We start from the raw sequence: 16,076 nt of genomic DNA, 5'->3' as shown, positions 1-16,076 counted from the left end.
TTGTCTTTGATTGCCGCGTCCGCGAGATATTTAGCCAAGCAGTAAGGAAGGTTGCAGAAAACATTGGGAGTGATAATGCTCCAAAGATAGAAGATATCAAGTGTCGGGACTTTATCATTGTCTTTCTGCATGTTGATTGTGCTGGCAATAATGCGGTGAATAAGACTGTGAACTGGTGAACGGATATGGCCCACTTGAGCGGAAGATGGAATGAACACTTGGTTGGCAATAGTATTCCACCAAGTGGAAGCAACAACCTCTCCGGGAAGGTCTTTGTGGCACTGCTCCAAAAAGCTCTCAAAGTCTTCATTTAGCATGGCACTTTGGTCATAAATGCCAAGCCTCTACGAAAGCTCAGTCATGCTACATTGTCGCAGCTCCCCACCGAGTGAAATGGAAATAATATTGGGATTGTAATACTCACTACCACATCAGAATGAAATGGTAGCAAAAGAATTGCCAACACAATTCCACATAAACCGGTTATTGAATTTTGAACAATTGTAGCCATCCATCACAAATGATGGTGGAATCTCCCACATCACAAGCCTTTATCAAGGATGGTGTTAATTCCTCCTCCAACCTGACTTTTCCCAACCAGTCCCAGTTTATGGCATTAGGAAGGTGGATCTCCTTCTGCTTCAATGCTTCCATCCTATTTTTAGCGCGTGTTTGTGAAGATTTAGAGGTGATTTGGCAAAAAGAATGCCACGGGATGTCTCCTTGGCTTTCCACACGTGAAGTTTGGCCTCTCCTGGACATGGTTCCTGCAAAATAACATTAAGAAAGCACAAACAAACAACACCCAACAATTAAATTTCAATAATACAGGTCTGTCAAAACACCTACTCACCGAGTTCAAGAACTACTCGGCGAGTAGGAAGAACTTCGGGACCTGATTATCATCGAACCATTATAGGTCCGTAAAAACATCAAATTCTTCACTGGGGTTTGTTGTACTAAGTCTATAAAACACAAATCCAACAAAATTTTTGCCTAAAACCCCCTAATTCATACTGAATTCAAAACCCTAAGAATTTAGGAAACCCCAAATCTGAGTTTCGGGTGAAATAAGGGATAAGATTCGATAAAGCTTTAACCTTTAACAAGTATTGAGGGTAAAAATCATACCTTTTTTCTTCAAAGATGTAGATTCAACAAAAAATGGTAGAAATGGCTTGAGAGTAGATGTGCACGACGAGTATGAGGGTAATGTTTAGAATGAGTGAAAACCTTTATTTACAGATTATAAACTACCTGTGTAAGTTTTCTACTCGTCGAGTAGAAAAGTCCTACTCGCCGAGTAGGACCATGTATTCGTGAGTTTCTGGGTTTTTTAAGATGTACTCGCCGAGTATGCGTATGAACTTGGCGAGTAAGTCTTGCAGATTGAAAAAAACTTCTTTTTTTGATTTTTTAACACACCACCCCACACTCTAGGCATTTCTTGCCCTCAAGCAATCATTGAAAACATATTTTCAAAGGAAGAATGAAAATAAAAGAGTACCTAAGAAATTAAAAAGAAAATAAAGGGTAAATAAATGCAAAATCTAAACGCGGGTTGCCTCCCGGAAGCGCTTCTTTTGAAAGAGTCATTAGCTGGACTCCTACCATGTTACATTTCTGCCATTCCCTCCAGCAACAACCCTTCTTCTATGTCTTCATTCCTTGGGACTCCTTCTTCATATCTTTTCACTCTATGTCCATTTACCTTGAAAATGGTACATCTTTTGATATTAACTCAATAGCACCATGTGGAAACACTTTCTTGACTAGAAAAGGACCATCCCATCTTGACTTGAGTTTGCCTGGAAAAATTTTTAGTCTTGAATTAAAAAGCAACACCTTTTGCCCTTCATGAAACTCCTTATTATTCTTGATCCTCTTATCATGCCAACTTTTGGTTTTCTCCTTATAGATTAAAGAACTAGTATAAGCATCATGTCTAAGTTTCTCAAGAGCATTCATTTGGATCAACCAGTTGTTCTTGAGCTCCGCGATGTTGAAGTTACACATTTTTAAAGCCCAAACAGCTTTATGCTCGATTTCTACCAGTAAATGACATTGCTTTCCATAAACTAGCCTATATGGTGTAGTACCAATAGGTGTTTTGAAAGCTGTTCGCAAGGCCCAAAGTGCATCATCTAGCTTGTCCAACCATTCTTTCCGGTTGCCCCCCACCGATCTTTCCAAGATTCTCTTTAAGGCTCCATTGGTCACTTCGGTTATCCCAGTTGTTTGTGGATGATAAGACATAGAGAGTTTATGAGTTACCCCATATTTCCTTAACACCTTTTCTAGCTGATCATTGGCAAAATGAGTGCCTCGGTCACTTATAAGGGCTTTTGGGACTCCAAATCTTGAAAACAACTTCTTCAAAAATTGCACACCACCCGAACATCATTAGTGGGTAATGCTTGTGCCTCCGCCCATTTGGATATATAATCCACCGCCACTAATATGTATTTGTTGCCTTTTGACACGGGAAATGGTCCCATGAAATCTATCCCCCAAACATCAAACACCTCGCACACTTGAATACTTTGTTGTGGCATTTCATTTCGGGATGAAATGTTTCCCGCTCTTTGACATGCATCACATTCTTTGACAAATTGGACTGCATCCTTGAAAATTGTGGGCCAATAAAACCCAATATCAAAGACCTTCTTAGCTGTGTAGTGTGCTCCATGATGTCCACCAGTGGGCCCACTATGACAATGCTCCAAGATTTTGTCGACTTTCATTCCCGAACACACATCTTCGTATGAGTCCATCCGCGCAACTTCGGAAAAGATAAGGCTCATCCCAAAAGTAGTATTTTATTTCTGAAAAGAATTTCTTCTTTTGTTGGCAGGTAAGATCTTTTGGGATGTATTTGCTACCCGCGAACCATGGCTCTTCTCCGGTGGTCACCATAATGTATTAGTCCGGGAAGTCATCTCTAAGTCTATCTTCTTGCAATTGCGGGTTTTCAAGCCTTGATAAGTGGTCGGCTGCTACGTTCTCCATTCCCTTCTTTTCGCGTATCTCAGTGTCAAACTCTTGAAGAAGTAGAACCCATCAGATCAGTCTCGGCTTGGCATCCTGCTTGGCAAACAAATACTTGATAGCAGAGTGGTCAGTGAAAACAGTTGTTTTAGATAAAACTAAATAAGGGCGGAATTTATCAAAGGCATACACCACAACTAATAATTCTTTTTCAGTGGTGGTGTAACTCTCTTGGGCCGGATTTAGAGTTTTGCTTGCATAATAAATGGGTCGAAAGTGCTTATCAACCGTTTGACCAAGGACAGCTCCTAAAGCAAAATCACTAGCATCACACATAATTTCAAATGGGAACTCCCAATTTGGGGCAATAATGATTGGGCCATTAGTCAATTTATCTTTCAAGATTTCAAAAGCCTCTAAACATTCTTTAGTAAAATGAAATGGTGCATCTTTTAAAAGAAATTGTGTTAGAGGTCTAGTTATTTAGAAAAAGCTTTTATGAAACGCCGGTAAAAACCCGCGTGTCCAAGAAAACTTCTAATGCCCTTTACATTAGTTGGTGGAGGTAATTTGGCAATGGTGTCAATCTTTGCGCGATCCACTACAATTCCCAATTTGGAAACCTTATAGCCTAGAACAATACCCTCCTTGACCATAAAGTGACATTTCTCCCAATTAAGAACTAAGTTGGTCTTTTCTCACCTAGCAAGCATAAAATCAAGGTTAGTGAGACAATCATGGAAGGAAGATCCAAAAACAGAAAAATCATCCATAAAGACTTCCATAAAATTTTCCACCATGTCGTGGAATATGGCTGTCATGCACCGTTGAAATGTCGCGGGTGCATTGCATAACCCAAAGGCCATGCGTCGGTAAGCGAAAGTCCCACTTGGGCAAGTGAAAGTGGTCTTTTCTTGGTCCATGGGGTCTATGGGTATTTGGAAATAACCCGAAAATCTATCCAAGAAATAATAGAAACTATGGCCCGATAATCGTTCTAGCATTTGATCAATAAAAGGCAAGGGAAAATGGTCTTTACGAATGGCATCGTTTAGCTTTCGATAATCGATGCATACTCTCCAACCAGTTACCATTCGTGTTGGAATAAGTTCATTCTTCTTATTGGTTATGACCGTCATTCCTCCTTTCTTGGGCACCACTTGGACCGGGCTAACCCACGGACTGTCGGAAATAGAGTAAATGATCCCTGCATCTAAAAGCTTGACTACTTCCTTCTTGACCACTTCTTGCATGTTTGGGTTTAATCTTCTCTGGTGTTGTACAACCGACTTGGCTCCTTCTTCCAGGTTAATCTTGTGTGAACAATAGGAGGTACTTATTCCCTTGATGTCAGTAATGCTCCATGCTATGGCTCGTTTTCGCTTCTTTAACACTTGAACTAGTGCTTCTTTTTCAAATTCGGAGAGGTCAGAGGCTATTATAACTGGCTTTTGATAGCCATCATCAAGAAAAGCATACTCCAAGTGATCTAGTAACGTTTTTAGCGTAGTTTTTGGGTCTGCATGTTGGACTCGCCGAGTACAGGAAAGCTACTCGGTGAGTGTGAAGCTGAATTGACGACTTCCACCCTCTCTGCCCATGAACTCGGCGAGTAGATCGGCCCTACTCGCCAAGTAGCTGTATCAGACTGTTTGATTAGTTCTTCATATTTCGCTTCTTCCAGGAGCCTCTCGATCTCCATTAGGTCTTTTTCAGCATGGAATTCTTCATCAAAGATAGTGGACTTGTTGGAATCTTCAGTATCACACTCTTCCATCAACTCATCAAACATATCTATCGAGAACACCATGTCATCACTATTCCTCGCATGCTTCATAGCTTGATCAACCCCGAAGGCGACTGAATCTTCTCATACCCGTAACATAAGCTTCGAGTCTCTGATGTCCACTATAGCACTTGTTGTGTTGAGGAAGGGTCTTCCAAGGATGATCGGGAATTGAGGATCCGCCTCCATGTCTAGAATTATGAAATCTGCAGGAAATACAAACTTGTCCACATTAAGCAACAAGTCCTCACATATTCCTCTTGGAAATGTGACAGTCTTGTTTGCCAAGTGGATTGCCATGCGAATTGGCCTTGGTTCCGGGAGATCTAATTTCTTAAAGAATGAGTAGGGCATGAGGTTCACACTTGCTCCCGAATCAGCCAATGCTTGGATGGTGGCTAAGTTGCCAAATTGGCAAGGCAAAGTCAAGCTTCCCGGGTCACGTTTCTTCTTTGGCAGTTTGTTTAACATGGCAGCTGAGCAGTTTTCATTAAGAATCACTTCTTTCACCTCATCCATCTTCCTTCTATTTGTGAGAAGCTCTTTGAGGAACTTTTCATATTTTTGCATTTGAGCGACTGATTCAATGAAGGGTATGTTGATTTGTAGAGCTTTGATGTGATTCAAAAACTTCTGGTACTCCTCTTCTTGCTTTTCCCTCTTAACTCGGGCTGGGTAGGACATTGGAGGCTGAAAGGGCTTTTCATAAACGTTTTCCTTTGAATTTTGCAATGGATCGTCGAGTCCATATTCTGGACTCGACGAGTAGTATCTCTGTCATGCAGAATTTTGTTTTGGTCCCGTTTTTCTGCGTCCTCCTGGTGCAAATCTTTGGGTGCTTCATTCTGAATGGGCGCTAGAGGAGTGATTATCTTCCCACTTCTTGTTGTGACTATGTTTATGTGCGCACCTCGTGGGTTGTTTTTGGTTTTACTAGGGAGTTCATCGGGTGATCTTTGGTTAATTTGTTGAGCAAGTTACCCAAGCTGCGTTTCAATCTTGTGGATAGATGCTTGCTGATTTCTAAGTATGGTTTTTGTTTCTTGGATTGCAGCATCATGATCATTGTCTCTCTTTTCTGAAGCAGCTACAAATTTGGTGAGCATCTCTTCCAAACTTGGTTTTCTTTCCTGTGTTGGCTCCTCCTTTGGTAAAAACCCCTTCCCTTTTTCTTGTACTTCTCCTCCTTAGCCTTATTGTACTCGTCATAAGGGAGCCACTCCTTCTTCGGTTTGCGCCAGTCTTCATCATAACAGTCCCCACTTGAGTAACAAACTTGCACCTTTTTGTTGCCATTTTCATCCAAATCGCATTTTCTAGTAAGATGAGGCCCATTGCAATTGTCACAACCCACCCGAATATCATGGATCGTTTGATCCATTTTATCCATCCTCGTATCCATTGTTTTTAGCATAGCCATGACCGCTGACAAGTCTTCAGTAGCTGCATATACGGCTCCCCTAGTAACATCATCTCTTGGATTATGGTATTCTCTAGAATGCTTAGAGAATTCTTCAATCAATTCCTTGATCACCGGGGCTGGCTTCTTTGTGAGCGGGCCTTGCGAGTCAAGTAACTGCCTGGTTGTGATATTGACTCCATCATAGAAGATGGAGACTTCTTGTTGGCTATTAAGGTCATGGTGCGGATAATTCCTTAGCGGGATCTTGTACCTCTCCCAAGCTTCACATAGTGACTCTCCAGCTTGTTGTTCAAAGCTAGCAATGGCCTTCTTCAACTTGGCTATTTTGGATGGTGGGAAAAAGTGATCAATATATTGTTCTTTCATCTTGGCCCATGTGGTGACTGACCCGGGAGGGAGTAACTTGAGCAAGTCTTTTGCAGCACCTTTGAATGTAACTGGGAGCATACGAAGTAGCTGGGTCTCGCGAGGCACATTTGGAAAATTGAAGTAATCAGCTACATCATTGACTTCATCCAAGTGCTTGTAAGCATCTTTGTGGTCTTTTCCTTAGAAAGGAATTTTCTTTAGTTGAGCGAGTATGTGGCCCTTTAGCTCGAAAGTAGCGGGAATTGCGGGAATTGCGGGTTGCACAAGTCCTGGGCCGGTATCATCGCGGATCCTCTTCTTCCACTCTCCCATGGGAATTTCATCAATGTTAGCCATGGTAAGAGCTAACTCGTCACCGGAATCGGAGTCATGCCCATATGTAGGTTCTTCTTCCTCCTTCGTGTCGTACTCAGTGTCTTCCTTGATCGGGTCTTCGCTTGCTAAAGATGCGCTAGATGCTCCTGATTGGCTACTCTTTTTATTTCCAAAAATAGTCTTCAAGTTAGACAAAGGTAACTTCTTAGGTGTATTTGAGCTCTCCACATCCTTGCCTCTGTTCTTTCTCAATGCGGTTTCCGGGTGTTCAAACGGGGGTACCAGCGGAGTGTTTGATCCTCTAGTCATGAAAGTCCTGAAATAAAACAAGATAAACACGTAAAAAGAACAAAAAAAAATGCAACTTAACTAAACAGAAAAAAATAAATGTAAAACAGCAGGCTACTCGCCGAGTAGGTGCGAATGCACTCAGCAAGTAGCTTGTTATTTAAAAAAACCAAAGCTAAAGAAAGAAACTTTAATGGATTCTAAAACCTAAACTACTGACTATTGGACTGAAATAAATTAATTTTGTGCCATAAAACTCACACAAAGGATCGATAAAATTAGGAATTAGATTAATTTTTTGAACCGTTCCCCGGAAACAACGCCAAAAACTTGATGTGTGTAAAATGCACTGGTTTTAATCCTACTTTTAAGTTGTAAATTTAGCACACAAAGGCAGTGAACCTGTCTTTTAGTGGTATAGATGAAAAATAGAGTGTCAAACTAAGGGAACGGAAATTAAACTAATAACTAATTTTAACTAAGAAAATAATAAAAGCAAAGGTTTTTCTCTAGTTTTAGAAGACTAGAAACTTAAACAAAACACCTAACACGAGATTTAACTAAAAACTAACAAGTAAAAATTCTCCAAATTTTGATAAAGAGCTTCTGTTTAGGTCCAACCAATTCATTGGTATGGTTATTTTTATAGTAATGTGATATATTAATTGTTATTGGTTACCAACTATAGTGGTTAGGTTCATATTCACTAATACTAACCCTTAGATAATTAATTAATTCACGCAGTGGCCAATTGTTTAAACTAATTAATTCCCTAGTTCAGTTATTTGGATTAAATAAGATTTGTAGTTGGTTAATCAAGTGGGTGATTCAATTAACCTCTTGTTTGTTCGTTTGTCAAACAAGCTCACACATTAATTTACCTATTCTCTTATTAACTCTAGTTTCATGTTCATTATTCCTAGTCATATATGAGGTTAACAACTAAGAGATGTTCATGCAACTTAATTGTCTTCCAATTAACAGAAAATAGTTGTAATCAATGCATAAGGTTCTTTAACAAACTTAATTTAATGAAATCACCAATAAACAATCAACAAAAGTATCAATTAAACCATAGGAGTAATTTGGTTCTTCCTAAACAGAAACCATCCGATTTTTAGCTCATGATTACAAGAAAAGCAGGCTCAAAAACGAATTTGATTAAACTAAACATAATGCAATCCTAGATTAAGTGGAAAGTATAACCTAATCCGCTTCCAAACTTCAAAATATCAAAGATTAGGGTTCTTTAGGTCTTCAAGGGTTTCTCCAATCGTAGCTCTATCTCTAATGAAGCCAGAAAAGTGTTTAATTCGGATTAAGACTCCATATTTATAGTTATCACAAAACAGGGGCTACTCGGCGAGTAGGTCGTGGACTCACAGAGTAGATGCATGGAATCCGTGTACGGCAAGGATTTTTGACTTTTCTTCGGGAACATTCTTACGAACTCGCCGATTTGATGTGTGGAATCGCCGAGTAGATGTGTGATACTTCCATTTTCTTCATCCTTTGGTCTCTAATTGCTCCTCCTTACTCCTTTTTGCTCCAAAGCTGTCTCTTGGAATGAAAACATAATTTAAGCATCATTAAGTACCTTTTGTCCATATTATGCATATAGTTAGCTAAAAATGAATAATAATATATGCTAAACATATGGCTAATTATGCAAATATCACACGCCATCAAACCTTGCCCTTTCCCTTAGGCTCTGAAGTACCTGAAACAAATCAACAAACTGTAAGCTAATGCTTAGTGAGTTCCCGAGAGCATACCCCACATAAACCATATAATCATATAATCCAGATCAATCACATAAGCCATTGCATACAAACATATAAGGATGCCCTGGACATCCTCTAGGGTCTTACTCCAGAATGCCATGGTCACCCCCAAATGGTCTTACACCTATGTAACATCGGCACACCCATGGTTTTACTTGGAACGCCATGGGAACCCCCACATGGTCTTACAACCAACTCCTATGGGCACCCCATGGTCTTTACCTGTAATGCATAGGAACACCCACATGGTCTTACAACCTAGTGTCATGGTCATCCCCATACTCTTTCATGAAAATATCACAACAACAACTAGCATACCATATAGCATATAACCAACTAGCATACCACATATCATAAAATGGGTTTGCCTTGGTGCCTTCGACCCATTGGTATGGTGAGGAGACTCACCTCTATTTGTTGAATCCGAAACCTTCTCTCCTAACAGTCCATGACCACCTGTGTGGAACAATAATACCATTAACCCAAGATTAGGGTTGAACATAATCCAATTAAAGGACCCAAGCCCCATGTCCTTTCGTAATGGCCCAAAAGCCTGCCTTTGCTAATGGGCCCAAAGTCCATGTCCAAAATAATTAATAGGCCTCATGCCCCAATAAAGTCTAACCATAGCAACCAAGCCCCAACACAGATAAATTGGCCCACTAACTCAAAACATGACCAGGCCCAATGATTGATTGAGGACCAAAGGGCTTACAAGCCCAAAACAAGGCTAACCCTGTCTGAGTGTGTGCGGTTTGGGTACAACCCTAGTACGCGCAGTGTACTGAGTCCCTATTTTGTACGTGCTGCGTACACAGAATTATGCCCATCGTACAAAAAGATAAAGCACCTACTGTTGGATAAGGTGTCTAAGTCCATAACTATTTCTGGTATGTACTTGACCCGACCCGGCATGGTCCATTTGGGTTGCATGACACCATGCAATTGGATAGACTAAATGAGAGAAATAACACTTGGAGATTATTAGTATATTATAAGTTCTAATATATTAATAATATTATTTGATTAGTTTGATCAAGAATTAATTTAGAATTAATTAAGTGATCAAAAGATAACTAATTAAATATATGGTTTGATTATGTAAATCATCCATATCTTGTATAGTGGGCTAAAAGGCTCCATGGACTATCAAGTTGGGTTCCACCCATAGGATGCTCCATGGATGCTCCATGGGAGTTACAAACCCATGGGTCATGGAAATGAAGAGTCATGACACATTAGGGTTTAACCCTAGATGTGTCAACACTATATAAGTAACATGTTCTCCACCTAAAATCGGCTACACACTAAGAAACAAGAGGGCTTGGCCGATTTTGAGAAGTGTGTGTTCTCTCATAAGTTCTTCCAAGAGCATTTGGTGTTGTGTGAAGCATTTGAGGCATCACACTTGGGGTGCTAGGCTCACAAGGTTTCAAGGAACACAAACAACAACAAGGTAAGTTATTCTATCTATACTTTATGTTAAAATTGTTTCCCATGTATGCTAGATAGGAATATAACCTTGGAATTCAACTTTGCATGATAATTAGACAAACATAGATCCAAGGTTATTAGGGTTGCATGTACACTTAGGAAGTGTTAGAATGCTCAAAACCCATCAGTGGTATCAGAGCCTAGGCTTGTTTGCTCTTATTTGTGCTTAAAAGTTGAAAACAGAATCGGAAATCTTGCTGTCTGCGAATGGACTCGTCGAGTCTACAGGGGGGACTCGTCGAGTTCATGAGTATCTTCAACCAACTCGGCGAGTGAGTTCATGCACTCGGCGAGTAGGGTCGACTGAGTGCAGAATTTCGATTCAGTTGCTGGAAATGAATTAGAAACATTACCCTAAACTGTTTTGGTAATTGAAAACTTGTTTTTGGTGGTGTAATGTCTTTGCTAATTCATTTACAACAACTAGTTATCAAAATTACAAAGTTTTAAATGTAATTTTTGATTGTGTTCATATTCATGTTCTTGTTCTTATGATGTTTTAGATGATCATAGGAATTATTTGTAACCTATTTGGTAGATTAATTCTTGATCATAATGTGTTTTAATGGAGTCCATAACTTATCCTTAAGTTATGGAAAACCAAGAGTCACACTTGAGTTAAAACCATTAAAACAAATACAAGAGTTAGAAAAATGAAGAGTCTTCATTTTATTACTCTATTAAACTCATAAGTTACAAGAAATGAAAAGTTTTGAAAGTTACAAAACTTGCCCTCAAGTTTTGGAACAAGTAAAGTTAAGTTAAAACTTTAAGTTCCAACCCCTAGAATTTTAAAAGTTAAAATTCAACCCTTATACTTATATTATGGTGATTTAATAATTATATATATATATATGTATAAGAATAAAGTTGTCTTACCGCTATTATGCCTCATTCACGAAGCCGGTCTATAAGGTGGGTATAAGGTTGTTGCCTATAAAATGGTGACTTAATGGGTATCTATTCTCACCCACCGCTTGCTTGACTGGTGGAGGGTCGTTAGCCAAACGGGTAAGACAAGGACTTATAAATTCTCATTCAAAGTATGATGAATATAATAAAGTAACTAAATGTTTATTAAATTCCCAATCTTAGTTACTTTAGGAAAATGTGAATAAGGTGCTAATCCATGAAATTACACTTTACACTTTGTCTAAGTCGTTGGTGGAGCGTGTGTGGTTAACCGGCACACTAACTTGGACTTAACAAGGTAGGTAAAGGGTGACTTAAGGTTTATTATAGTATCGGTGGAGCGTGTGTGGTTTACCGACACATCGATTGAGTGATAAACTTTAAGGGTACCAAGTGATTTGCATGGTTACTTCACACCTCGTTTTGTGATCCTCGGCATCCCAGTCACAAAACTTGGAGGGCACTCTCGAGATTGAAACATGCCTTTGAAAAGTTCATTGGATCTCAAAGAATCTAGGAATTTCTAAAACCAATAAAACTAAATATCTAATATTTCGGTTTTCATGGTGGAAATTGGTGAATCGTCATTCACCTACCTTTCAAATATGGTATAGCTTAGATTACGACATATCTCTTCTAAGTTATATTATATTGTGATTGGATCCTAGCCTTAATATTACATTTGGGTGTTTTATTAAGGACTCTGTTAAATCTAAACTAAACTTGTTCTTCTCTTTCAGATGTCTTCAAATAATGCTACTGGCTCGAATCCTAATGACTCCTTTACTCTTATGAGTTTGTGTGGGAAAGTCACCTTTGATGGATCCAACTTCAATAAATGGATCAGAAACATCAGGATGATTACCCGCTACGAGGACAAAGAATATGTCCTTGACAAGGAGCTTAAGGAAATTGATGAGTCCACTGCAACTCCACAGGAGATCGCTGAATTTCATACTCATGAAAGAGATGCAACCAAGGTGGCTTGCATCATGTTGGCCACCATGACAGCTGAACTCCAAAAGTCTTATGAAGATTTCTACCCTTATGAAATGCACCAAGATTTGATGGAAAGATACCATCAAAGTGCACGACAAGAGAGGTACGAAGTCATCTGCTCCATGATAACAACCATGATGAAGGACGGAGAGTCCGTCACGAGCCACATGCAGAAAATGCAAAGGTATGTGGATCGTTTGCTGAAGCTCAATGTGAACTTCCCTGAGGAGCTTGCAATAGATATCATTTTGCACTCCTTACCATCGTGCTATGATCAATTCCGCATGACATATCACATGAACAAGGAAGAGGTCACCCTCAGCAAACTTCAGGGACTTCTCAAGACCGCAGAAACAGGTCTTAAGGGGAAGTCGGTTGCTATCACTCCTACTCCAGACTCAACTCCGGTCTTGGCAATCGGGCAAAGTCGAGGGAGGAAGAGAAAGAGATCTTCGAAGGGTACCAAGGCTCGGACCCTTGATGGCTCTTCTTCAAGTGGAACCAAGAAAGGTTTCATTACTCCTTCTTCTGACCCAAAAGAGGCTGAATGCTTCTATTGCCATGAAAAAGCTCATTGGAAGCGGAACTGCCCAAAGTACCAGCAGGAGGTGAAGGATGGGAAAGTCAAACCCAACCATGCAGGTATTTACACTATCATTTCTAATAACTCACCCCATTCGAAATCTTGGGTCCTTGATACCGGTTGCGGTATTCATATTTGTTGTGACTTGCAGGGACTAGGAAGAAGTGAGAATGTGGAGCAAGGAAGAATAAACTTAATCATGGGGAATAGGAAAGCTACACCTGTCACCAAGATTGGAGTTTATACTTTATCGCTAAGTAGTGGGTTAAATTTAGATTTGAATAAATGTTGTTATTCGCCAGAAATGGCAAGAAATATTATTTCCTTTCATGCATTGTACAAACAAGGTTTCACCTTTTCGTTTGATAATGAAGTTGGTTCGATTAATGCTTTATTTAATAATGTACTTTATTTTAAAGCATTACCTTGTGATGGTGTGTATGAAGCTGTATCTGTTGTAGATAACTTAGGAAATAATTTTTTGTGTATTGATTCTACTAATAATAATAACTTGGATAAAGCATCATTATGGCATTGTCGTCTTGGACATATTAGCAAGAAACGCATAGGCCAACTCCAAAAGGATGGAGTCTTGGAGTCGTTTGACCTAAAGTCAAATGATAGTTGCGAATCATGCTTACTTGGAAAAATGACAAAGTCACCCTTCACAGGCTCGTGTGAAAGGGGTGAAGGTTTGTTGGACGTTATACACACGGATGTGTGTGGACCATTCAAACATGCCACAAGGGATGCTAATCGTTATTATTTGACTTTTACTGATGATTACAGTAGATATGGATATGTCTACTTAATCAAGCATAAGTCAGAGACTTTCGAGAAGTTTAAGGAATTTAAACAGGAAGTCGAGAATCAATTGGGCAGGAACATTAAGATGCTTCGATCCGATCGGGGTGGTGAGTATCTTAGTTCAGAGTTCCTCGACTATCTAAGGGAATGTGGGATTGTCTCACAATTGACACCTCCCAGGACACCGCAGTTGAATGGTGTGGCTGAGAGGCGTAATCGAACCTTGTTGGACATGGTTCGTTCCATGATGAGTCGAGCTTCGCTACCAATCTCATTTGGGGTTGCGAGGCTTTCGTGAGACGCGAGACTCGTGATAAGCTCGAACCCCGAAGCGAGAGGTGTATTTTCATCGGCTACCCACATCAATCCTTTGGTTACCTCTTCTACAGACCTAGTGACAATGTGGTCTTTGTAGCAAGAAGAGGAGTCTTTCGAGAAAGAGAGTTTATAAGCCAAGGAGACAGTGGGAGGCAAGTTGATCTTGAAGAAATTCAAGAGTCAAGTGGTGAAGGAACTTCAAACTCTAGCCCTCAACTTGAGGAGGAAACTCCTGTTGAGCCAATTGACGAATCTGTACCTCTGAGGCGTTCCACGAGAGTTAGGAGTGCACCTGAGCATTACTATGGATTCCATATTACTGCAGAAGGTGAGACACTTATTAGTGATGAGACACTAGTAAGTCAAGATGACCCTAATAGCTACGAGGAAGCCATGGCAGGCCCCGAGTCTGCTAAATGGAAAGAGGCTATGGATAGCGAGATACAATCCATGTATGACAATCAAGTTTGGAACTTGGTTGAGAATGTACCAGGTCGAAAGACTGTAGGGTGCAAATGGGTCTTCAAGAAGAAGACCGACATGGATGGTAAAGTACACACTTATAAGGCTAGACTGGTTGCAAAGGGCTTCTCTCAAATTCCTGGAGTGGATTATGAAGAGACCTTTTCTCCGGTAGCCAAGATTAAGTCTATTCGGGTTCTGTTAGCCATAGCCGCATTTCATGACTATGAAATTTGGCAAATGGATGTCAAAACCGCTTTCCTTAATGGAAAGCTGGCTGAAGATGTTTACATGAGTCAGCCAGAGGGTTTTGTCAGTAACGAGTATCCTAATAGAGTGTGTAAGCTTGAGAAATCCATTTATGGATTAAAGCAAGCACCTCGCAGATGGAATCTTTGCTTTGATGAAAAGGTCAAGGAATTTGGCTTTTCTAGGAGTGAAGATGAATCTTGTGTATATGTCAAGGCTAGTGGGAGTATAGTTAGCTTTTTGGTATTGTATGTGGATGACATACTACTCATAGGAAACGACATTCCAACCCTGCAGGAAGTAAAGTCCTGGCTTGGAAAGTGTTTCGCTATGAAGGACCTTGGTGAAGCTGCCTATATTTTGGGGATAAGGATCTTGAGAGATCGGAGTAAAAGACTAATTGGACTTAGTCAAAGTACCTACTTGGAGAAGGTTCTGAAGAGATTCAGAATGCAAGACTCCAAGAAAGGAGAGTTGCCCATCCATAGTAACGCCAAATTGAGTAAGACACAAAGCCCTAGCACTGAGGCTGAGATAGCAGAAATGAGTCGAGTACCTTATGCTTCGGCTGTAGGTTCGATCATGTATGCTATGACGTGTACTCGACCTGATGTAGCCTTTGCCTTGAGCATGGTTAGCAGGTTTCAGGGGAACCATGGCAAGGCACACTGGACTGCGGTAAAGAATATTCTCAAGTACCTATGAAGGACTAAGGACTGGGTCCTTACCCTCGGTGGGAGTGATGACTTGAGAGTTGTAGGGTATAGTGATGCTAGCTTCCAGACTGATAGGGATAACTTCCGCTCTCAGTCGGGCTGGGTCTTTACCCTAAATGGAGGAGCAATTTCTTGGAAGAGTTCCAAGCAAGAGACAGTGGCAGATTCTACTTGTGAATCAGAGTATATTGCAGCTAGCGAGGCGGCAAAGGAGGCTTTATGGCTGAGGAACTTCATTGGAGACCTTGGAGTTGTACCAGCTATTAAAGAGCCAATGGAAATTTTCTGTGATAGTGAAAGTGCTGTTGCCTTAGCCAAAGAACCAAGGGATCACGGGAGATCCAGACACATCGACAGAAAATACCATTTCATCAGACATCGGATCGAAGAAGGACTCCTCGTGGCAAAGAGGGTATCATCAGATGAGAATCCGGCAGATCCCCTCACGAAGGGACTGACTCGGGTTAAGCATCTCCAGCATGCTCGGAGCATAGGGCTGAAGGATGATATTAGATTTAGTAGTTAGATAACCTCGAAATTTGTAAAGTGTAATTGACATTTGATGATGAATAAAAGTGTTTTA

General features: G+C 40.3%; 1 protein-coding gene and 1 non-coding gene across 2 annotated transcripts; one reads left to right on the top strand and one right to left on the bottom strand.

The window, feature by feature from the left end:
* Nucleotides 1–4,858: 4,858 nt before the first annotated feature.
* Nucleotides 4,859–5,458, bottom strand: LOC145035685 (uncharacterized). Its single transcript, XM_078984194.1, has one exon. The coding sequence runs from the start codon at nucleotides 5,456–5,458 to the stop codon at nucleotides 4,859–4,861; it is 600 nt and encodes a 199-aa protein (XP_078840320.1).
* Nucleotides 5,459–6,408: 950 nt separating this feature from the next.
* Nucleotides 6,409–6,515, top strand: LOC145037960 (small nucleolar RNA R71). Its single transcript, XR_013679068.1, has one exon. It is a non-coding gene; the product is annotated as a small nucleolar RNA R71 (small nucleolar RNA).
* The last annotated feature ends 9,561 nt before the right edge of the window (nucleotides 6,516–16,076 follow it).

This window comes from Lactuca saligna, chromosome 3, assembly GCF_052625555.1.
Source record: "Lactuca saligna cultivar CGN05327 chromosome 3, ASM5262555v1, whole genome shotgun sequence".
NCBI classification, from domain to species: Eukaryota; Viridiplantae; Streptophyta; class Magnoliopsida; order Asterales; family Asteraceae; genus Lactuca; species Lactuca saligna.
Note: the sequence above shows the minus strand (reverse complement) of the source record. Positions and strands in the feature narration are given on the sequence as shown.

What these genes read in the sequence shown, in the direction of transcription:
- LOC145035685 (XM_078984194.1), bottom strand. Translation starts at nt 5,458, where the DNA reads ATGTCCTACCCAGCCCGAGTTAAGAGGGAAAAGCAAGAAGAGGAGTAC.